General features: G+C 44.9%; 2 protein-coding genes across 2 annotated transcripts; one reads left to right on the top strand and one right to left on the bottom strand.

Moving 5' to 3' along the window:
* ggt1a (gamma-glutamyltransferase 1a) lies at positions 1-5971 on the bottom strand. The gene is made up of 12 exons (XM_070834094.1): positions 5799-5971; positions 5584-5714; positions 5406-5495; positions 5049-5241; positions 3407-3567; positions 3068-3217; positions 2478-2614; positions 2146-2333; positions 1895-2022; positions 1344-1456; positions 1124-1237; positions 1-147 (listed from the first exon to the last, which is right to left on the bottom strand). The coding sequence occupies exons 1-12, from the start codon at positions 5969-5971 to the stop codon at positions 1-3; spliced, it is 1725 nt and encodes a 574-aa protein (XP_070690195.1).
* Positions 5972-9662: 3691 nt separating this feature from the next.
* lrrc75ba (leucine rich repeat containing 75Ba) lies at positions 9663-22782 on the top strand. The gene is made up of 4 exons (XM_070833965.1): positions 9663-10249; positions 13099-13227; positions 14151-14263; positions 20382-22782. The coding sequence occupies exons 1-4, from the start codon at positions 9968-9970 to the stop codon at positions 20992-20994; spliced, it is 1137 nt and encodes a 378-aa protein (XP_070690066.1). The 5' UTR covers positions 9663-9967; the 3' UTR covers positions 20995-22782.
* Positions 22783-23153: the final 371 nt, after the last annotated feature.

The raw sequence follows: 23153 nt of genomic DNA, 5'->3' as shown, positions 1-23153 counted from the left end.
TCAGTATCCCGCTGGATAGCCTCCTTTCCTGGGGTCGGACTCCGCACAGAGACGCTCTCCCTGCCGCACCACCGCTTGGACCACAGAGTCTGGAGTCCGCAGCAGCTGAGTGACGTGGTTCTTCTGGACCAGACCCTCCAGGACACTCTGCCATGGTATCATCATCACACAGACACAAAGATATAGAGTCTTGTGCAGCAGGTGAAGGTGTTGCTGGTCTTTGATAGGGGGTCAGTGAAGGATGTGGATTTCTTAAGGGAACATATGTTTGGTTTTGCTTTCTGCCAGCCAGCTCTCTACAAAAACCTACTTGCATGTAATCTGAAACTTGGCCAAGATGGATGATCTATCACAGGAAACACCAGGTCACCTTTTAGTTTTACTTATTCTTGCTGATGATGTCTAGCCATGCTAGCAACGTGACTAAGAGCGTGCGGCCCAAAGGATGTATCCTGATCACTTCACCATGAGGTGGACATTTGTGCTTTTTAGTGAATTATCAAGTGAAAACAACCGTTGGATGGATTGTGATCAAATTTGTCACGCACATTCATGTTCCCGTCTAAATAAATGTGATAATCCTCTCACTTTTCATCCTCCCTCATCATCAGGTTAAAATCTGAACTTCTCCAATACTCTGATTTATGACCAGATACCTGCAGAACTAATGACTCTCCCCTCAGCCTCAGCTGTACGCCGTCTTTCAAGTTCAGCATAAGCATGTTCGCATACTCTGGCATTACGTGGAAGTGAGTATGCTTTAGCTCATTTGGCATCTGGTCTAAATATAGCCTCACAGAGGCGCCCGCACGACTCTTAGCCTTGTTTACATTTTATTTGTTATTCAAAATGACACCATTATTTTGTCATATAGTTCTTTTGTTGGCGCACCGAGGTCGGCCTGCATGATTCACTCCCAGAGAGTAAAGGCAAATAGATATCCAATAACCGAATTTATTGTCATCTCACGTTTCAAGTCTTCAAGTCCAGTCTGAATGGTTGTCTGTGTGATGGTACACATGGTACGCTTCATAAAATACTTGTAGTCATGTAATGCGCAACACCTCTTTCATGAGCAACATCAGAAGCTTTTTAGCAATAACAGTCTCCACGTGTGACCCACCTTTTCAAAGCCCTGCTCCACCACTGTCATATTTGGGTTGAGCTGATTGTGAACACGCGGCTCTGTCACAGCTTTCTTTAGGTCGTAGTTGAAGAACAAGGAGTTCAGGATGACCTGTTTCAGCCAGAAAAAAAAAAGGGAAAGACTTCAAGTTTCAAATAACTGAGCGTGTGTGTCTGCAAGGGTGGAGATGCACCGGGAATGAATCACCAAGACTCACCAAGGCAGTGGCTGTGGTGATTTTCGTGCCTCCAGATGCTCCTACAACCATTTTCACTCTGTTTTCTTTGTCGAAGATGATAGTAGGACACATGGAAGACAGCGGCCTCTTGCCTGCAACAGATAAACAGAATGTGGCTACGACTGCTTAATAGATAAATGTTTATATTTTACCTTGTTTAATAGTCCCCATGCAGCATTTAACAGCCACAAATAGCCACATTCATTTGACACGTATTTAAAGTGACTGTAAACAAACCAAAGAATCGCAGTGAGCCAGAGGGGGAAGTTGGAAGGTAGCTTATTGCTTTAAAATGGAGGAAGCCAAACATGTCAGAGTTCCTGACAATGACAAATGCGGGAACAAGTGAAAGGCTTGTGAAAACATGCTCTCTGCATCACCCTCACTAGTGAAAGGGTCAAGTAACATCCTCTTTCTGATTGTGGAACCAAAATAACACTATTATCCATCAACACAGACGTGTGTGCACAAGTCTTAAGCTAAACTGGGGGTTGGTGTGTCACAAGGGTGATAATTCAGTCCAGCCACACCTGGTTGGATGAAATTATTCGGTGAAGGAGGGATTCCAAACCCGTTGGTCATGTGCGGAGAGCTGAAATCATCCATTTCATCGTTGAAAATGATTCCAGTCGATCGAGACATGACTTTGGAGCCAAAGCTGGGGAAAGAAAAGAGCTTTTTAATGAGTGATTCATGAGATGTCACAGATAATAAGCCGAGCTGCTTTCTCTCTGACAGGCAGGTTCTATTTGTCATAGTTTCTGAAAGCTCGATTTCTTACTATAGATTGATGGTGCTGGTGGCAGCCACAGCGCTCCCATCCTCCGCTATGACCGACAGGTGAGCCGTCCCGTGGTTGTCTGGGACAAAATAGTCTGGCTCGTAGTAGCTGTCGGGGTGGGTGGTGTCGTCTGTAATTTTACTTCTTATGCCATCAGCAAAGTAGTCTGAGGTCATGTTTTGGATGAGCTGAGGGGAGCAAAACTAGTCATTCACAGGCCTTATAGAACTACGCAGTGGAAAGCAGGAGACTACTGTGATCATACAGTTAAGTGAGAAATGCTCCAGAATAAAGATGTGAAGGGTGGTGATGATAATAACGTGAAGGCTTACATCAGTAATATTGAGATAACGTGGGTCCCCGAGTTTGCTCCTCTTGGCATAAGCAAAACGAAAAGCCTCTACAATGCGATGGTATGTCAGAGTCTTTCTCTCTGCTGTAGAGACACTTGTGTCTGTGAAGTTGTAGCCTGCAAAATATCCACAGGAAAAACCGTGTCCGGAGTGAGTGAAGAATCACATTTTGTCGGCCTAATCAGGTAATGAGTCTTCTCCATCATTGTGCTAAAAGCCCATTTCAACCCGTGACAGGTCATTAAACTGTGAACTCTCAGCTCGAACAGCAACATGAACCCTTCCAGCAATGTGAATATGGGACCACGTTCCTCCAGATTCATACATTCACATTAAATCTTATCCCTCACCAGAAATTAACGGTGCCACTTTTTATTTAAAGCATGACTAAACATTCTCTGCCCCAACAGATGGGGTGTTGATGGTGAATTAAATTTGGCAAGCAGAACTGAGTCGCAACTCTGTTTTCTGCCTCCAAAACAGGCGGAGAAATATTCCAGGGACGACCTGGGGAAACCTGACATCCTTTCTTCTGCATGGCTGCACAAGCACTTGGCCAGGCTGCTCACCATCCACTATGTTGAGTATGAGTGCCAGCACAGGGCCACTGGAGGGAGCGTCTGGGACATGCATGGTGTATTCCCCAACGTGAAGCCTCAGAGGGTTCTCGTTCAGCACAGGCTGGTACTCCAACAAATCATCCAGGGTGATAATGCCACCTGGAATGAGCACAGAAGTGTCTGAGTGAATTTAAAATGAGGAATAGTGCTCAGAGTAATGACTCCCATTAACGGTGGTATTTCCATACAGTCTTAGTTTGAGTTCTGTAATGTGTAGTTTGGTTCTAAGTGTGTTCACAACGTATTTATTCCAATATCTCTAAAGAAACAAGAAAAATAACATAAGACCTGCCGCCTGGATGTCCTCGACGATGCTCTGTGCCATTGACCCATTATAAAACACATCAGGACCCTCTTCTGCTATTCTTTGGTACGTGTCAGCCAGCTTTGGAAATCTAACAATATCATTTTCCTTCAGAATATTTCTTCGAGAATCACAAAACACCTCACTGCAAGATGATAAGAAAAGAAAATGAGGAAAACCAGATCAGTTAGGTTTAAGTCTGTGGAAAAGTAAAGCCACAACTCTATGAATAGAATTTGAAAATGAATTTGAATACATACATACATGCATACATGCATGCATATACTATAGACAATTGTCACCATTAGAATCTCATTTTTCCAGAAACAAAAAATGACGTATGAAATCACACATCAACACATAGTGGCTTTAAGAGAAGAGTTTGGGGAATCTGTTTGTCCAATAAGCATGAAGCTACCATGGACGCGCTGAGAGATGTTGATCCGGCATCGCCTGTCAGCTTTGCTGCCAGGGAGAGAAAAACAAAATTTGCATGTGCAGTTGGTCGCACAACGTGGAGGCAAATCCAGAAGCAAGAAAACCTTTTTGGTTTATGCGCTGGCTGAGTAATTTTCATTCAAATGATTGGGCACCATCTTATCCAGTATCCAATTCTTTATACATCTATGGAAGATATAGCCAAGAGAGCTTTAGCTTAGCATAAGGACTGGATACAGAACAGAGCTAGATTACCTCTGTCAAAAGTAAAAAGAAAAAATGCATCAATCTGCATTTCTAATGAACATTGTACACCGCTAGTTATGGTTTTGCAAGTATTTCTGTGCTGGACTATTTTCTTGTACAACTTAGTGTTCAGGAAGTGTGTTTTTGCATAGAACAAAGGGAAGACAGAATTGTGGCCATTCAGATGACTCTGGGAACAGAGCCAGGCTAACTGTTTCCCCCTGTTTCCAGCATGGATGTATAAAGAGACCTGGATACAGCGATGGAGGCAGATCTCCGTTCGCTCCTGTGAAAGTTGCTTAGTGGCACATGAGGCCAAAAAACTTCCCGGACATTAAAATACCCAGATCTTACGTTCATTTCCAGCTAATTTCCAAATAGCCCTCCACTAACTTGACTGGGGATAAAATTGTTTGAAACTGTTTTGCTCTTCTAGACTTTCCAAATGTTGTCAGACTGAATGGATCATGTTGTGATGGTTACATTTCACAGGGGTTGTGACGCTCAAAAATATTTAACTGCTGATTTACAGATGTCTGTTTCACAATATAAGTCTATGCAAAAAGGTATTTTTGGTCCCACTGGCATCGCGTGACAAACATCATTGTTATAATTACAAGGTTTGGCCACTATGTAAAATTGGCCTGGAGGCCTGGTGCACTCACTGGGGGCTTAGTCTGCAGTCCTCATGCTAAGCTAAGCTAACCAACTCCTGGCAATAGCCTCATATCTAACAAACTGACATGAAAGTGGTCCTCTTGTCTAACTCTGAGCAAGAAAGAGAATAAATTATAAAATAAAATAAGTGATTGAACGAATGATTACTGTACTATAAACTATAATCAGGTCACACGAGTAGAAAAAGCAGCGGAGCCGCTGAAGCCGCTGTTGCTGCTGCTCAGTTTAGCCTGCATTTTCTGCCCTTTAATTCTCCACCCTCACCACATGTTGGCGTCTCTTTGTATGGACTCTTTGCTCTTGAGGATGGCATGAGCCAAAGCTTTTCCTATAGGAAATCCATCTCGAGCCAAGGCGATGCTGGGCTCGAACAGGTCCTTCCAGGGCAGCCTGCCATGCCTCTTGTGCGCCATCTCATAACCGCGGATCTCCCCGGGAATGGCTATGGACAGTCCACCTGTCAGGTGGAAACAGCATTATCACTGTTTTGAATTTGACAAGCTCTTTGCTTCTGTCCACTGTCTGACTGGAGGATACCGTGTGGTGCATGCACAGATTCAGTTTCTTGTTTTTACAATAAAGTGCATGTTCCTGGGCATTAGTCCAGATCGCAGCTAGTACCTGTGCGGGAGAGCTTGGTGTTGTTGCCAAACATGTCTTCAGTGGCATTCATGGGCGCCGTCTCCCTCGCATCGATGGTCTCCACCCTCCCTTTTGATCAGAAAATGTGGACAGGTTGATTAACCGTAACTTTTTGCTATGTTATGATGAGAAGTAGCAACTGGTGATGCACACTGACCCGTGGAGGCGTTATAGATGACAAAGAAGAGCCCTCCTCCGATGCCCATGCTGTGGGCGTTCAGAAGGCCCACACATAGCAAGGCAGCGATAGACGCGTCCACGGCTGAACCGTTTTTCTTCAGAATGTCCCTGGCACATGCAGAAACAGAGCATGCACCACCACTGTGTGTCACATGAGGAAAACAAAAGCCTAGAGTGGCACAGGCCTCTTACCTCCCCACCTCTGAACACGGTCCAGCATCAGCAGCCACAGCAGCCTTTGAGTAGAAATGGTCCGAGGGGGGAGGCGTGTTCTTCTTCCCCAAGCCCATGAACACCCCCAGGAACAGGCTCACTGCAGCCACCAGAAGGACCACCAGACCAGCAATCAGGGACTTCCCAACCATTTTCCTGCCCGGGAAAACACACCTCATAGTCAGACAGGATCCTTCAGCTGAGAAGCATCCTCTCCTCTGGGCATCACCTACAAGCCAAACCTTTACATGAAGAAGAAATGAAAAAAGCTTCTGTCTTTCAGGGAGGGAGAGCAGAAGATTCACTCACCTCTGTTGTGTTGTTTCTGCACAGATAGATGGAAAATACTGGACAAAAAGAAGTCAGAAGATAGGAGTTGTTTATCCAGCTAACTCTCAGCAGTAATGACAAGGTGTTTAATGAGACCAGCGTCAGTCAATGGTGATGGAACATGATGTGTCATCTTTGGTTTTCAGGTGTGACTTAGTTCAGCTGTCATACTGTGATGCTGATGCGCAGTGCTTTCTGGATAATAAGTGTGTGCTTCCTCTGTACATGAGGGCAAAACAAGTGATTTAGAGGAAGATGTGAGGCGGGTGGGCAAAGGTCAAGAAAGCTTTCCTACGTAACTACTCTGTCTTTGCGCTTCCGGGAACATTAGCCATGAGATGTGTGATGTGGTTTGAAATTCCAGCAGAAAACGGCACATTCAGTTCTTCACAAAAATCTGAATTTGTTGTAGTTCAATAGATCTTTTTCTCTTTTTTTTTTTTAAAGCTAAACGTCACTTCGAATGATGGATGCCTCCCTTTCCTCTCTTTGGAGTGAAACTCTTGAGTTTGTCTTTGTAGTCCTCTATAACCTTGCATTTCACTCTGATACCAATCTGGCAGGCTTGCCAAAGTGAAGGTGAGAGTGATCTGTTTACAGATGCAGGCAGCATTCAGCCCTGACTCGGGGCTCCGTGTGATTGGCTCAGCCGGCAGCGTTGCCACGCTCAGTAGCTGTGTCACAGTCTATTTGGCTTATTCTGCAGGCATCCTCACACCGATTGAGATGCCTGAGCCTTCACCCAGCAGCTCAGGTCCAAGCTGGCAGCGTCGGTGACAGGAGCTTCTCGACAGCAAATACCCGTCTGTGGTACCTCAGCTAATCCAGCGTGCACTCCTGTTGCTGGGCCACACCGATAAAGCTCCATCAAAGGAGCCTGTGGGCCGCTGCTACTGCTGCTGTTGTGATTGTGCCTAAATCTAATCACTACTATCCTGCTCTGGATCTCCCAGGTTCAGAGTCGCCCCAAGCAGCGGAGTTTATTTAATGGACAGAGCAGATTTATAGCGGAAGAGGACAATTACATATCTGTTTGTTGCACATCACAAAAGCCCTCCTTCAGCCTTTGTGCACCCGTCACTATCACTGTCACTGGAAGGGGTTCATTTTATGAAATATCAGCTGGAGTTTGTTCGTATTTTTATCCCACAGCTAGAGGCTTATATGTTTCTTTTTGACTTTGCTGGAAGGGATACACTCGCACCCACCAGGTTTCCCTCCAATTGTTTCACACAATAAAGGGGGAGGCTTGTCTGTGCTCATATACTCAGCAGCAAATCAAATCACACGCTGCTGTTGTTCCTCAGCGACAGGTGAAACGCAGCCTGCAGAAACACTTAGAGCAGAGGGATGGCCACAGCGGCGAAGGAGGTGATGTCATGTGTTTGCACGGGCGGCTGCAGTCCTTTAATGATAGACAGGCGCTGCTGTGTGTGCTGTAATTATACGTTGGAAATTCAGCTTCTTTTCGCAGTGATGGACAAATGTGTTTTCAGAGGCAGGTACGGTGTGCGGTGATGGCTGGATGAAGAAAGAAAAAAAAAAAAGCAGACAGACACGTCACGTCTTCTGTCCCAGAGGTTCCCAACTTTTCTGCTTGTTATTCTTGTAAATGAAGGTACACGCATTTTAGTTATGATCAGTCTGTAACTCATTGCAACAATGTTCCTTGGGGGTGCCGAAAGGTGACAGCAAATGAGTGAGAGAGATTTAATAAAGCTACCCGACCAGATTTGAATATTAATCCCTAAGCAAATTGTATCAGTATCTTAACTTGCTTATGTTGCTCTGCATGATTTGACTGTTTTTGTTTCCGTTTGTTTTCATTTTGGTATCTTGCTGCCCCATGTGAGTAATTCTCACACTGTCACTTTATTGGTTTTAGAGCATTTTGCCAAAGGTCTGCAGTTGTAAATGAGCCGTCTGACTAACAGTGACACATTTCCAGATTAATGTGCGTTGTCCTTATAGATAAAGAAAAATGAGAAAATCAACCTAAGAGGTAAAATTATCTGAAAATACAAGTATTTTTCCACTCTGCTGTCCTGCTAAAAGGGTATTCCACAGTTAGGGTCTCTCAAGAGACATATTTTTAAAAAGAACTCATGAAAACAGAGGCGGGGTTGTTCTGGCCTCCGTCCACAGTTAGGGTCAAGCTCCAAAAAGGGCTGGACCCTACAGTTCCCATAATGCAGTGTTTTTCATTAGACCCCCTCTGCTGCCCTTCAATTTAGAAATCTCCATCCAGAGCCCCAATGTATACAACAGCTGTTTTTGAAACTGAGTAGAGCCTATCATGATGTGTCATCTGTAAATGTGGTGCACATCCTTAATCATTTCAGCCCCCCCCCCTGAGCCAGAGCCTCCTGACCCAGTGTCCCAACCAGGTTTGAGCTCTGTTGACATTGTCCAGGGTTTGACATTTGATTCACACACTTGATAACGCTGATTGTACCTTCATACTGATTTAAAAAGCCGAACAACATCATAAGAGCAGAGGAGGCAGTTGTGCATAACACATGTTGTAAAAACATTTTATCTGCATTGCTTGGAGAGACAAACCTCTGACAGATCAAATTAGTAGCGCGGGGGTGACATTAAATTAAGTGCACCAGACAATCATAATTGCAACCCCTAGGAAACTGTGCGGCAGGCCGGGCCTAGAGAGGCAATAGCGCAGCCAGGGGAAATATTTATTAGAGAGCATCATCCATGCTGCTCCACTACACAAGGCTAAGCCTGAGCCACCGCAGAAAATAAGGTCAAATCAGGATCAAAGTCCTTAAAGCCACAACGATGGGACCCACAAATAGAAACACACTACAGTGCATCACAAACCTCTGTTTGACACCATGGGATCCAGTGTAATCTGAGAGAGCCTCTGTTTACATGTATAGTCATGTTCATCTTCCTAAAGTGTAGGTGTGGAAGAGGCTGTGAAGCATCTTAACCTAGAGCTGTCTTGTATGTAGCTGTTTGCACCCCTGGTTCCCCCTTTAATGACTCTTGAGGGTCCCTGGACCAAGATCCTGACTCAAGTGGCAGAAAGGCACACTAAGAAAAATGACAGCCACTCAGCTGTTTGACTTGTGATACATTCAAACAGGATTCAACAGCTCCTGCAATAGCAACAAGAGGATTGCCAGGAGAGAAATTCCTATTTATGTGTAGGGCCAGTGGCAATGCACACACGTGAGGAAGAAAGACAAAGTTTGCTCTGAGGGATAAATCTGAACCCCTCCCTTTAGAAACACACCCCTCACGAGTTTTCACACATTTCTGGTTATTTAGAGGATATTGATCAGATTGTGCAATGACTGCATGGTTACCCCTCAAGAAAACAACACTATCATCCTTTTATTTGTGTTATTCTCAGTCGTAGCTGCACACAGGGGCATTTCAAGCCTGGGAGGAGAGAGGCGCAGCAGGCACCAGATGCTGCGATTGGTCGGACGCTCCACGTTGCACAAACCTAAACAGCAGCGTAAAGCGGGGACGGCCGGAGGATGAAGCAGCCGGAGCATCCTCATCATCCGAGCCAGGCGCACGTAGCTCGCGCTGGGGGGGAAAATAATCAAAATAGCGGGTGCATGTGACGGGTGCATGAGAGAGCGGTGATAAATTCAGACTGTCGAGGGATATTGTGCGATTCAGCACCGGATCCAGCCTCAGCAACGCAGCGCCAGACAGCACGGCGCTGTTTTCTACCATCCACTGAGGAGCAGCAAAAACTGGGGCTGATTATGGGTTTGTCCTTTTGGTAATATTATCTGAGCTGCAACACGAGCCGCCGCCTGCATCTGTAGACGAATAATACCATGGGTTCCAGACTGAGCAGGCAGAGCAGCCTGGACAATGAGAATTTCTCCAAAAAGCGACGCAAGCTTCTAGATAGCAGTGGAGAGAGCGACAGGGGCAGTCGGGGCGGCGGGGACTTTCTGTTTGCACTGATGCTGAAATCAGACAAACTGCCTGGGATGCTGCGCAGGACCAACCACAGCCCGTACATGCGGCGAGTGGCGTGGATCAAAGAGATACAGAAGCTGCTCCGTGACCGCCGGATAGAGCAGGCGACCGACGTGCTCAAATTACTGAGGAAGGTAAGGAGAGGGTGCCCACAGCAGACCTGTTTACAGACAGCCTGTGCGCGCCGCTGCCGCTGCTGCTGCTTTGATGCGCATGCAGCCACACATCCTCCAAACATCCCAGAGCAACAGATGGAGGACAGGCAGGAGCCGCTCACGTGTGTGGATGCAAAAATCCTGCAGGTGCCTTAACCCCTTCCTGCACTCTGCACCCCTGACCCCGGCCCCTAGCCTCTGGCCTCACCTACCCCCTCCCTCCTCCTTCCTCCTCCTCCTCCTCCCCTGGCCACTTCTTCCAGAAACAGTTGTTGTGATAGAAAGTAGGCCACTCTCAGAGCGGTGTACCTGTGACACTGTTTCAGTGGCACACTCAGCGTGTGACTCACCACAGCGTCCACTCTCACTGTGGGTTAACGTGCCCCACGTTGACGTTTGATGTGGATAACCTTCACTCTGCATGAGGAGGTGGTCCAGCTGTGTGCACATTTCATTGTCTGTGGATGGGATGTTGGGAAGGAGCCTGCAGAGCCCAAGCCACCATCCTCCCCACATCTGCCCTCGTCTCCTGCACCGTGGCCGGTCTCACCTCTCCTTAGGCTGTTCTAACGCTCCCATTAGGACGACCTGCCCTCCCTCCATCCCTCTCCTCTCATTGACTCTCTCCCTCCCTCCCCCCCTCTCTCTCTGTAATGGCCTGTGCTCCAGCAGCAACAATGTCAGCCTGGGGTCCTGTGTTCCACGCTACAAAATGTTATTCCTCTCCAAAAGGTTTTATGAACTCTCACTTGGAAAAAAAGAAGGTCACAGATATGATGCAAACCTTTAGCCCGCTGCCTTTGCTTTAATAGTGTATTCTTCATTGCTACTGTAGCATGTGAAAACCTTGTTTTGGGTGATTTTTCATGGCAGGATTACTCATGTTGTTTTCTTTCTTTCTTTTTTTTTTCTCTTTTGCTTTTTGGCTGATGAAAATCTCTAAATCCCTCAGGTTCAAATCAAAAATGCACTGTCATCAAGCCAGAAACACAGCTGTTTTTATTGGGGGGGGGGGGGGTTTCTAAGCTTTTGTTACCGTGTATTTGATGCAGTCTTCACAGTAGCTACAAGCACGTATTATAGTCGTGACCTAGAATATGTCAGACAAAGTCCAGCTCCACTACACTGAGCAAATGATGTTGGATTCGGATCAGAGGTTTGTTTTCAAAGGCCTCTCTCACCTGCTGTGGGATTTGTTGCATTAAAACACGTGTAAAAGTATATGTTGGTGCATCGAGGAGGTGACAGCAGCCTCGGTGATCTCATGTTGTTTGCTTGCCCTCGGGCTCCTCTCTGTCTTTTAGCTGTCGGCCAATCCAGCGTTAATTACTCTGAAGCCCTGACACAGGAGAGAGTGGAACCTCCTTAATCAAGCCGAGGAGATAAACTGGCTGGGCCAGGCTCCATGACAGCCACATCACAGGGGACGCAGGCGGGCTTCTTCTAAATGAGCTCCACTTTTATTAAATAAGCCTTACTTTATCTGCTCGTGTACATTGCAAGCAGGCAGATGTCTGAGAGATTCTGTTCTCTGAATTTAAAAGGAGTTCATGGCGGAGTTAATTGGTGCGTAACAGCGAGCCATGCTCCAGATATGAAAAAGATCTGAGCTTTGCAGCAGATACGGGAAGGATTCGTGGCTTCATGCTGCTCGAGCACGTGACGATTGATCGTGTCTAAACTCTGAAGGAAGATATTTTTATACCTTGTTTCTCAGAAGGGCAAAGGCAGCTTCTCCCCCGCCTTGGGTTCAGTCTGTGTTTACAGTTGCCCTTGTTAAAAGGGGAGCCAGTAATGTGGAGCTGCCAGCCTCCCACTCAAACTGTCTATTACAATCAATGCCGATTGTGTTGGGAGAGACAAAAAGAAAAGCGTGTGCGTCCGGATGTGCGCGCAGGTGTGTGCATACTGCGTGTACGTGTCTCAAAGGCTTGCTCCTCGCATTAAAGTTGCACGGGCTGCACAAGTGCTCGTCATTGTGGTTTGTCTCATTAGGAGCTTTGGAACGGACTGTTGATGAAGGCGGATCGTACAGTTCAGCACACACAGCTGCACTGCTGACTGCTGCTTGTCTCGCTACCCTCAAAAGGTCATCTGAAATCTGCTTTTTTTAGATGCTTTGTTTTGTTTTCACTGCAGTTCTCTCTGAATTTGTCATGTTTATCAGTAATCCGCCACGACAGCTGTCAGTTCCGACCCCCTTGCGAGACGTATTTATGTGCTGCACAAACTTTTAAATCACATTCACTCAAAATCTCACATGTAGAAGCGCCGCTGTCGCTATTTTTTAAGGGTGAAAGGAGGAGTAATACCTTCATTGTGGCCAGAGGGATGCATATGATACAGCAGGAGGATTAAATGCATTTTTAAGTGTGCGCAGCCCTTAAAGTGTGGGGAAAGTAGCTTATCAAGGCTTCTGCATCAGATCAGATATAAATCAGGAGTTGTCTTGTTTGTGCGAACAGGATGTGCTGTGACATGTTGGGATATGCACCGTGGCTCGGTGCCATGGAGGTGTGATTATATATGCCAAAACACGGTGCTTCCTGTGAGTCCCCCTAGACTTCACTCTCCTACTGTAGATGAAAAAGCTCCCATCCCCTTTTAATGAATATTTAAAATAAAACACTTCTTTTATCTCTCCATTTTGAGTCACATTGCCCTTGGCACAGCAGGAACCTGTCTCCACCACTAATGCATTTTTTCCTCAAGGCCAAAGTCACACTGTTAGATTCTTTATGGTAATGATTGTTGTTGTATGTTTTTTTTCCCCCTGTAATTTCATTTAGTTGCCATTATGACGCCTGTCATCTTGTCTGCTTTGGTAGGATCTTGGCTTGGAAGGCACCTCGCTCAACGACATCCTGTACAAAAACGCCGCTTTCCTCAACCTGGTGGACCCAATCTCACACGAGCTGCTGCTCGGCTTGGCTCGAGAGATGCAGTGTCCCAAGAAGGTCAGCTCACTCTGTTCTCCCGCCTGTAACACTCGCAGAGCGTCCGCAAAAATCAAGCCTGATGTTTGGTACTGTGCAAAAGAAAGCACTCTCCTAAAAATACTCCCTCAATGGTTTCCTTTTGTTAAGAAATGAGTTCTCGAGATCAATGAAAATCCAATCTGAGGGTGTTATTGACTTACATTTCGACAGACGGATGGTTGAAAGAAAGTCTGCAGACACATGTTACTTATGAGCAGCTAGAAATATGAATAGCTCTGTAGCGTGAATCGGAGATATCCATGGCTCTTTAATCTTACTTCTGCTGTTTCGTTCAGTGCCATTTGTAGAATTTATGGAAGTTTCTCAGTCTTGAGATACCTGAAAACTCATTAAACTGGAGTTACTTTCGAACATCTGCAAAATCCCAAGAAATAACCCTCAACGAATGAAGTGAACCAGCATGCTGAATAAAAAAGGGACTGTGTTCTGTGCACAGAAAAAAATTCATAACTCAGTATCTGTCAACATCCAACGGTATAGTGAGTATTGAATTATTTTGATGTTGGCAATGGCCACCAGCGGCCACAACATGGTTAATGAACTGAAATTACCAGTGGCTGTGTTGAATCGCACCTCTCCTGTGTGCCTCCTGTGTTTTCCTCACCGATGCACACTGCATGTGATTAGATTTTCCTGCTCCGGCAAGGCAGCTAAATTGTGTTTTGTTCAGGAGCAGCTCAAGGCGTCACGAATAATAACAAACCCCCTTTTTTTTCTGTTCATGTGAAATATCTTACGGTCACAGGTTGATACATTTTAGAAAATTCAAGTGTGAAACTTGAAATGTATGTATATTATATCAATATATCATATTGAAAGCTGCTAGTCAGTCTCTTTGCCCCGTGTGCCGTTATTAACACTCTCTCTACTCTGTTCTACAGGATGCAGACACCATAAAGTCTTCTGATAAGATTTGCAGACAGCTGATCTACCACCTGACCCCACACTCAAAGTGGCTGAGGCAGAGCATGTCCAGACGGAAATCCCAGGCCTGGTAAGCCCGCCTGTCCAGACACTGGGCCTGTAATAAATCTGCAGCTTCGCACAACGGAGAACAGGGCTCTGCTCCATGTCGAGCTGTACAGATTTCCATCTTTGTAGCTGACATTGAAATAGGACATAGCTGGCCACAGGCTGACCTGACGGGAACGGCATGGTTACCACAGCTGTCAATCATCTTTCTTTTTAAGTGCTTAGGTCCGTGTAGTGGATGCACGTTGCCGCTGGCCTTTCTCTCTTCAAAAGTGGCACAGCAACAAATTCGTCCATCTGTTTGCTAAAGAAAAGCTGGGAGGGTTATGTTCAAATGTAATTGTACTCGTCTTGATGAAAGAGTGGATTGCTTTTGATGTGCAGCTGATGAATAGAGAATTAGCTCATGTACAAATTGTTTTTTTGTGTGCCTAGGTGTTGCTTGGTAATCCTGTTCATGGACAGAAACAGGCTCTCATAATTCTTTCTTGTGTAATTCCTTATTCTACAGCTGGCAAGACGCTGCAACTAATGCATTCATTTTCTGGGGATGAAAATAATCTCAGGATTGAGAGGGAGACAATGAAAACACAGTGAGATGAGACAGGTTCATTATGAGCCAGTTGGAGGTATCAAGATGCAGAAGCAGAGGAAAGTGAAGACATATTCCCAGGGATCTGGCAGGATCAGACACTTCACTGTCGAGCTGCACGAGCAGGGCTTTTGTTGTGCTCCTGGACGTTTTATTCAGCCGAGAAAAGAGGGAAGAGACTGGATTTAACTGACACTGACAGCATCCCTGGAAACGTGCAGATATATACGACTGCTAACTTCCTAGCTCAAGTGGCCTTTTTTTACTTAGTCATGTTGTTGGCTTCATAAACCTGCAGAGAGAGAGAGAGAGAGAGAGAGAGAGAGAGAGACGGTCTGACACTGGCTGAGACAGCAGGAGCAACATGAATCATTAAAACAGAAATCCACCCTAAAACAGAATATTAGTAGTGTAAATGCCGAGAGCTCCGACAGCTTCCCCCTGCCGTTGCCTGTCAAGGCTAGAAAGAGCCGAGACAGGACCAGTCTGCCGCTCACTGTGAACAGGAGATTCACCTCACAAGCTCCATTTCTGGTTTAGCACTTTTATAAAAGCTGCTGTGTAATAATTTAAATTCTGACAGAAACAGTCCCTGGGTGAGCCGTTAGTTTCCCATTTATTGTTATGAAAGAGAGCAGCTCGGCTCAGGGTGTAGTGCAGTGTATGTCATTGTATTGTGTTGTATAGCAGCGTATTCCTATGGAGCCGGGAAGATTCAGGGGCTGTGTTAAAGAAACAGTTCGATTTTTTGAGAACTATGTTATTTGCCTTTTCGACGAGTTCAACACCACTCTGCCTGTAGGCCTACACATGTGTTATATGTGGGTTTTGGAGCTTTACTGGTAGACAGATTTTCTGCTCTCAGACAGAGTCAGGAGAGCGATTTGCCCCTGTTTTCAGTCTTTATCCTAAGCTAAGCTAACAGTCTCCTGAGTGTGGCTTCACACATAGTGCACAGACATGAGAATATTGGGTATTGATCTTCTCTTCTAACTCTCGGCAAAATAGCAATTAATAATATTTCCTCAAAATGTTGCACTATTCCTTTATCAAATAAGGATCTGGAACTGTCCACATTAACAAGAAAAGCATGTTATAATTATCATTTTAGGGTGGATTTTTTTTTTCCTATCTTTGTTGGGCTGCCGGCAGACCGCTCTCATCCGTGCAAAAATGCAACAATCTCACCTCTGCGAGGTTTCTCTGCACTCGAAAGAAACAGAAGCAGCTCAGTCCGTTTTAATGCCACTGGACTAATCAGCCCTTCATTATCCAGCATTAACACTGCACACTGGTCGCTCTAAATACTGTACACGCATTTCTGGCTGAAATGCCACACTGAATTAATGTCCGAATCGCACTAATCCTGTTAATCTATCTAACTAGTTTATTTGGGTTTCATTAGAATTGGTTTCTTTTTTCGTTTTTTTCACATGTTATGAAAGAGCTTGACAATAAGCTTGATGAAAGCAGTGACCCAGAAACGCTGCCAAGGCGCTCCCACCTCAAGGGGTAATTTCATGTGAGCGTAGAAATTGCCAACACTTTTGCGACTTTTTTTTTTTTTCCTCTCTTCAGTTTTCACGCCGCTATCTTCCTGTTCCATCGCCCATATTTGAGCTCATAATTACCACGTTGCTTTGTCACCTTAAAGCTCAGAAACGAAATAAGCTAAACTACCATTTAGCGGCTGCTGCCTGTTTTGTTTCCACATCACTTGTCTTCACTGCATCGTAAAATGTTTTTTTCATCTGCTCTCTCATTCACTACTATTCCTGTACATTGTGCATTGTAGCATACCGCACACATTAAAGCTTCCTCAGAGGCCCATCAGTCATTTTTACTGATTGCTTCAGCTCCAGTTCGATGCCAGGATCATCCAGAATGACATACAGTTCTTACAGAAGGGACAAAATGGTCAGAGCAGCTCCTGGGGTTGTCTTTTTGAACACAAAAGCGAAAAGGTATGGAGGTGATATTTGTGTGCAGGAGCTGTCTGTATCGATATGGATTGTTAACTGAGAGGTTCCGTAAAGGACAATGCAGTGGTGTGACCGCGTGTGTGTGAGATTCTTCTCCACATATTGCATATATCATACGGCAGAAAACCATTTGAAAATATAAGTGAAATATCAGGGAGCAGATGTGGTCAGACGGCTCATCTCGAGTCTCTCTGTGCAGTCTGGCTTCGGCCATCAGGGGGCTGAAATGAATAATAGAGCAAAGCTTTACCGTAAATGACTCTGCAAAAAAACAGGACAGCATGAGCAATGCAATAATAGCCGAGGGGAGTGCAAGAAGCACATACGCTCGTGGAAAATCCTCACTTCAAGTTGAAATAAAAAGGGATTGTTATGACAGCTGTTGTTATCTACCCACTTGTTAACAGGTGCATGTTAACTGCAAATTCAAAAAGCGCTCTTTTGTCATTCTTCTTAAATAGCATTCGGCCTCATCTCAGTGAGCATCAGCTAGTATCTATGTTGATAAATCATTAGAGTGATTTGATTTACGCTAACTGAATTTAAATGCTGCCTCATTATATTAAATCAATGACACCAGGAGACTGATGAGCCACACGGAGACAAGAGCCGCACTCTGCTTCCTCATAGTTTAAGCGGCAATACTTAATAGACAGCTCCATTATACATTGTAAATTTAATTGATTGCTTAATTCTATAATGGCTATTTATTAAATTACTTGATTGTGCGTTTAGATTGGTGAGCATCCACTATTACTAAAATGTTAATGCCTTTTGTATTATTACTGGCTTCAATTCAGCAGCTAGTGTGGTGCACGGAGGGATTATTTTCTCCCTGCCTGCGGTGCAGTATGTCTACTTAGCGACATATTGAATGGGATCAGATTCGTACTCAAAAACACCCCGCCTCTGAATTATTTCTTTTCCAGCCTCTTTTAATCGCTTACCTATACACTGCTTTTGTCACTGAAGCCTGCCGTCAGCGTAAGTAGAACGCGGACGGACGGCTAGAGGTTATTAGTGACACCCTCGTCTTCTAGATTAATCTGGAGAAGGGATGAAAGAGGCATCAGGAGAGGACGCCTCAGACATCTATTTTTCATGCTTCCTGAGCTCAAGATGATGAATCTGTCTGATTAAAAGCAGACAAAGAAGGAGTTGTATGATCAAAACCTGTTCACACCTGCAGGGGAGCCTCTGCCAGGCGGCGGCCATTAGGACTTTTGTGCCTCTGGAGAAGATGAGGTTTCTGTCATACAAAAGGTTGCAAAGCCCCAACAATAGAGAGGGGGGGGGGGGTGTGGCACACAAGTCTTTGATGAAGACACAGCAGCCTTGACAAATGTCTTCATCTGGTAGATTTTGTGCTCTAACGCTGGCTTCATGAGTGGGTTTTATTCTCCTTTTTTTATGTTGTGAAAAAAAGTACAAATGCATTGATTCATGACGTTTCTGCCAATCAACCCATCACCCGCTTCTCACATGAAGCAGTAAGTGCTGCTCAGGGTACGTCCATGTCCAATATGACCAAAAAACACTTTAAAGCATCATAAGTGACAGGTACTGCAGTGGATGTCACAGTAAGTCAGTGGGTGCCGGAGGATGTTATAATTCACTCTGACACCGAATCAGCGTTACAGGCCACTTCAGTAACAGTTCAAGTAAAGCACACCACATCCTGAGGGGGGAAAATGGGCACCGGTAAATGGGAGTGACTAGAAACAAAAAGGCAAGGGAGTGTGTAAATAATGCACAATTATTTTCAGCTACAGTGGAAAGTGACAGTTAATGCTACAGAAAAGTATCAGAGTATAACTTGGGTTTAGATTCAGCCTCAAATCCTGCTTGTATAACACAGTATCCTGAAAGGGCTTTATGGTTTTCAGAGGCTTGTGCTGTGAATCTGTGCACCAAAACAGACGGATATCCTACACAGAATACCCCACAGTCACACAATAAATAAAGCTTCCTACAGTGACTGACATTCACTTGATACATGACCTCAATATAAGATGTGAAATACAACGAATCGCCCAGATTCAACTAGAAAGCAGCCAAAAATTTCAACTACATAATCCTCTGAATGTGTTATTCAAATAATGTGTCTCTAAATCTGCTTAAAAATACATAACACACAAACAATAACACTTTTTTATAGTGTAAAATGTATGTTTAACTAATGCATAAGTCATGATGAGGTTGCATGAATTCCTTTTGTTCACATCAGCAAATGATGAAGTCACAATATGATCCATTGACGATAATTGGTCATCAGCTGATGATACTTAATGCATTGATTTATATGCTACGAAATTATCTGGAATCCAATTACAGAGTGAATAGCATTTCAGACCCATGCATCTGATCAGACTGTCTGAAAGCAGAACAGTACACTTCTGCTCTGTAGACATATGAAGCTGTCAAACTGGTAGACAGATGCAAACATGTTGCTGTATTAGCCGCTTATCAACAGAAAGACAAGTTAGTAACGGCGTTCTGATAAATGTTTTAGCTCCGACACACAGCTTCCTTGCAACACTCCTCTTCTTTGAAATTGATGTAATGATAACATTTTTTTTGTTTTAAATCAAATTCATTGGCCTGAAATTTACTTTTCTATATAACTGAACTCATCTGATGCCATTTAAAGTCATGTATGAAGAAAATGTGATTTGGCACTGCTTAATCCCTAATCCTCCATCAAGTGTTGACTAATCACATAAAGTCAAGGTGATTTGAGCTTTTATTTATGGCGAGCAACGGGAATTCGTGATACATTGTGCATTAATTCATCATCATGCATTAACTCATGAATTTAGCATTACCTAAGCATGTGCATTGTACCGCGTTATAAACTGTTGCCTGGTTGTCTTTCAATGTGTATTTTAAATGGGATTAGAGACTTAGAACCATTTTCCATCATAAAAGTAGCACGTTGAGGGGATCGTTTAAGAGTTGGGGAGGTGGTGCATAAGACAATGCTTATGCTTCATCATATGTTTTGTATCCTCATAATAAATGAGGTTTTGAAACAACACAGCAACAAACGACATGACAGAAAACAGCACAACTTCTGTGATGAAGATAATGACTTCACCATAGCAGAGGATTTCCAAAAGGTTCATCTCTCTCCTTTCCTGTCTTATGAATATAATAGTCAAGTATCTTTTATTCAAGTTTTATCTTTTTCTACAGTGCATCATAGTTTATCTTTTAAGTAGTAAACTGTCCTGGCGCCGTGCTATAAGGAGCTCTGTGCTCCTGGCTGTCAGAGCTTTGAGCTAAAGCTGGTGGCTCGTTCGGATGTTTTGGCTCCTCTGTTTACACTAGTAAATCCCCATGCTGGAGTTTCTGTGTCAGCCTTCCGCTCCATGCCGGCCCAGTCACCCCCTGCTTTGTACAACACAGGAAACACAACATAAAACCAGGGCCTTGTTCCCAAGTCACAGATAGAGGAGACATTTAAAGATCCTTCATACTCCAGCTCAAGCTGGGTCGCGTATTTTCATGCCAAACAGTCATCCAAGTAATCTCACACTCTCACTTCTCTTCCTTTTCCCCAACAGTCTCAAGACAACCCTCCAGAAGAAGCTGTCCAGTGACTCAGTCGACCTATCTGGCATCCCACTCTCCTCCCGTGATGTCCGTCAAGTCGCCTTCTACCTCCAAAACAACAGAGACACTGTAGTCGCAGTAGATATCAGCTTCACTGAGCTCCAGGACGAGAACCTGAGGCTTCTCCTGCCTCTCCTCGCCTCGCTGCCCAAACTCAGCACCCTGGCTCTCAACGGTAACCGCCTCACCCTGGCTATCCTCAAAGATCTCACCGAGATGCTCAAAGACCCCAAGATGTTCTCCAGCCTGGCCTGGATCGACCTGGGCAACAACGTGGATATTTTTACCATGCCCCAGCCGCTGCTAGTCGCGTTGCGCCGGCGCTGTAGCCTGAAGAGCAGCTTACCAACCATCTACGAGTACACAGAGGGCCAGCCCTACTGCTACCACCTGGAGACTTCCATCGAGGAGCCCAGCCACTATGAGGAGGAGGAGGAGGAAGAGGAGGAGGCAGAGGCGGAAGACGACGAGGACGACATGGGGAACAAATTCGACCTGGAGCCGTGGGCCTTAGGGGAGAAGCAGCTCTCCAAAGACTTCACCCTCCACTACTGTGAGAGGTGATGGGGTATTTTCTCTCTGAGGCTCTTTCAACTGTGGTAGACGTGTCGTCCCACAGCACTCCGTTACTTCCTTCGTCCTTTCGCCCTCACACCACGAGCCCAGTCACCCTTTGAGGCACGAGGGAGACCAATGCCCACATTGTGTACTTCTCGTCCCGACACGGCTACCAAGCTATTCCTAACCATCTCTGAGTTAACCCACACAAGATGACAGTGAAGTGACAGTCACGGCGGCGGACTTACTGTGTTGGTGGATGGTGCTCTTGGGAACAAGGTGCGGTTTCATTGGAGGGGGGCTGGAAGAGTTAATGAACCGGTGCTCTCTCTCTCTCTCTCTCTCTCTCTCCCTCTCTCTCTCTCTCTCTCTCTTTCCCTCTCCCTCTCTCCCTCTCTCTTTCTCCCTCTATCTCTCTATCTCTCTCTGTTAGTGGCAGCCGAAGAGCCAGTCCCAAGGAGATTTAGATCAGTTGGTTGGATGGAGGAGCAGCATCCCGGCGGTAGCTGATGTGGAACTCGAGTTAGTTTGGAAACAGAGGGTCCCTCTGGGTTCTCTACCAGGACTGAGACTATCTCTGGCAGGCAGGGCCTAGCTCCACATTGTGTGTTCTCTGTTAATCTCTCAACAAAAGCTATGACACAAGTTCAACAGACTATACAGCCGACGACCCGTCACGTGACGCCGGCAAAACTGCTAGGTCAAGACTTTTTGCGTTTTCCCCCCCTTTCCAAATGTCCACTTGTGAATACCCACGCAGCCCTTGTGTAGATGTAAATGAGGACACAAAACATGGCTCTGTTGTGTTTCCACGGGCTATTTTTGTGCACTTTTGGTGAACAAAGCAATCTTAGAAGACAACAGGTAGGACTCAACAATGGGTAGCTGTCACTGATTGTTTTTGTACTTGCCTAAATGCTGATATTCACCTCTTTGTAATTATTGAGCTGTTGTAGTCATCACCACAGTGTTTCAGTGCTTATGTGTTTATGACACTACAGCCAACTGTTAAAATGGGCCACCGAGTCTGAGCAGTGCCCAAACTGCTTGTCCTACTGCCGTTTGTCTCTACAACTATGTTGTCTTTTCCATTTTACTGATGTACTTAGGTGGCCCTGTGTTTGTTATGAGACACAGCCATGACTGTTATCTATAGGTTATAGTCTGTCTACAGTAGCACATAATGATTAAGTTAGACTGACCGAAAACACTGCAGTGCACTTTTTAACGGGACTATTTTTTATATTTCAGTTTCTCCATAGCATATACTCTGTGTACATTGTTTATTACTAGAGATATTTACCAAGCTGAAGCTGAATGCAAACCTCTTCAAGGTGAAATGATGACCAAATGGCTCATGATTGTTAGAAAGATCAGTGAAAACAACATACTTGCATCACCAGATATATAATAAATGTTTAAGTGTGTGTTATATGTGTTTGTAACCGTAAAATGTCAAATTATTGCTGTAATTATTTGTGTTATTGTTTTGGTGTTTCGTCTTTTGTCCGACTTGGTAATTATAATAATGACTTTAATGGCTATTAAACTGAGCACAGTGACCTCTTTCTGTAAGTTTGATCAGTTATCAAAGAGGGAGGATGGGATGACACAATGAAACCGAGAATAGCTCAGTAAATGTAGATGACACTTGGGCACCTTTTATGTGAAATGATTTATATGAATGATAGAGAGCACTGCCCACTTGGTTTGTAGTTTCTGTTCTGTGCGTCAGCGTCAAACTCTTCCTTGTAGCCTGTGTGTACTTGTCTCATGCCAAACACTGACTGCCAATAAAAAGAACCGAACCAAACTGCGAAGTGATGCCTGGATTTGTTTTATTTTGGAGATCTCCAGAACAAAAAGAGTGCTATGAATATTTCAAACATCTAGGTCATGAGCAGAACCCCGCAGCTGCTCCCAGAAACAAACAGAGGATTTATTAAGGCAGATTAGTCTGTAGATAGGGTAATAAAAGCAATCAGCTTGGGCCGTGCTGTTTAGCATTGGTTGTGGAAGTGCTGTACTTGTTTCTGAGCCAGCGGATCATCTGTGCCGCTGTGTGCTATCAGGAAAACGTCTGAGCTGCTGCCGTTTGCCAGGAAAAGGAAGGGTGGTCATCGCATGAGGCCCTACCCATGATCCTCTGCTGGCAACTTTTTGTT

This window comes from Pempheris klunzingeri, chromosome 7 (genome assembly GCF_042242105.1).
Source record: "Pempheris klunzingeri isolate RE-2024b chromosome 7, fPemKlu1.hap1, whole genome shotgun sequence".
Taxonomy (NCBI): Eukaryota; Metazoa; Chordata; class Actinopteri; order Acropomatiformes; family Pempheridae; genus Pempheris; species Pempheris klunzingeri.
The sequence above is the reverse complement of the archived record's forward strand: the minus strand, read 5'-3'. Positions and strand labels throughout refer to the sequence as shown.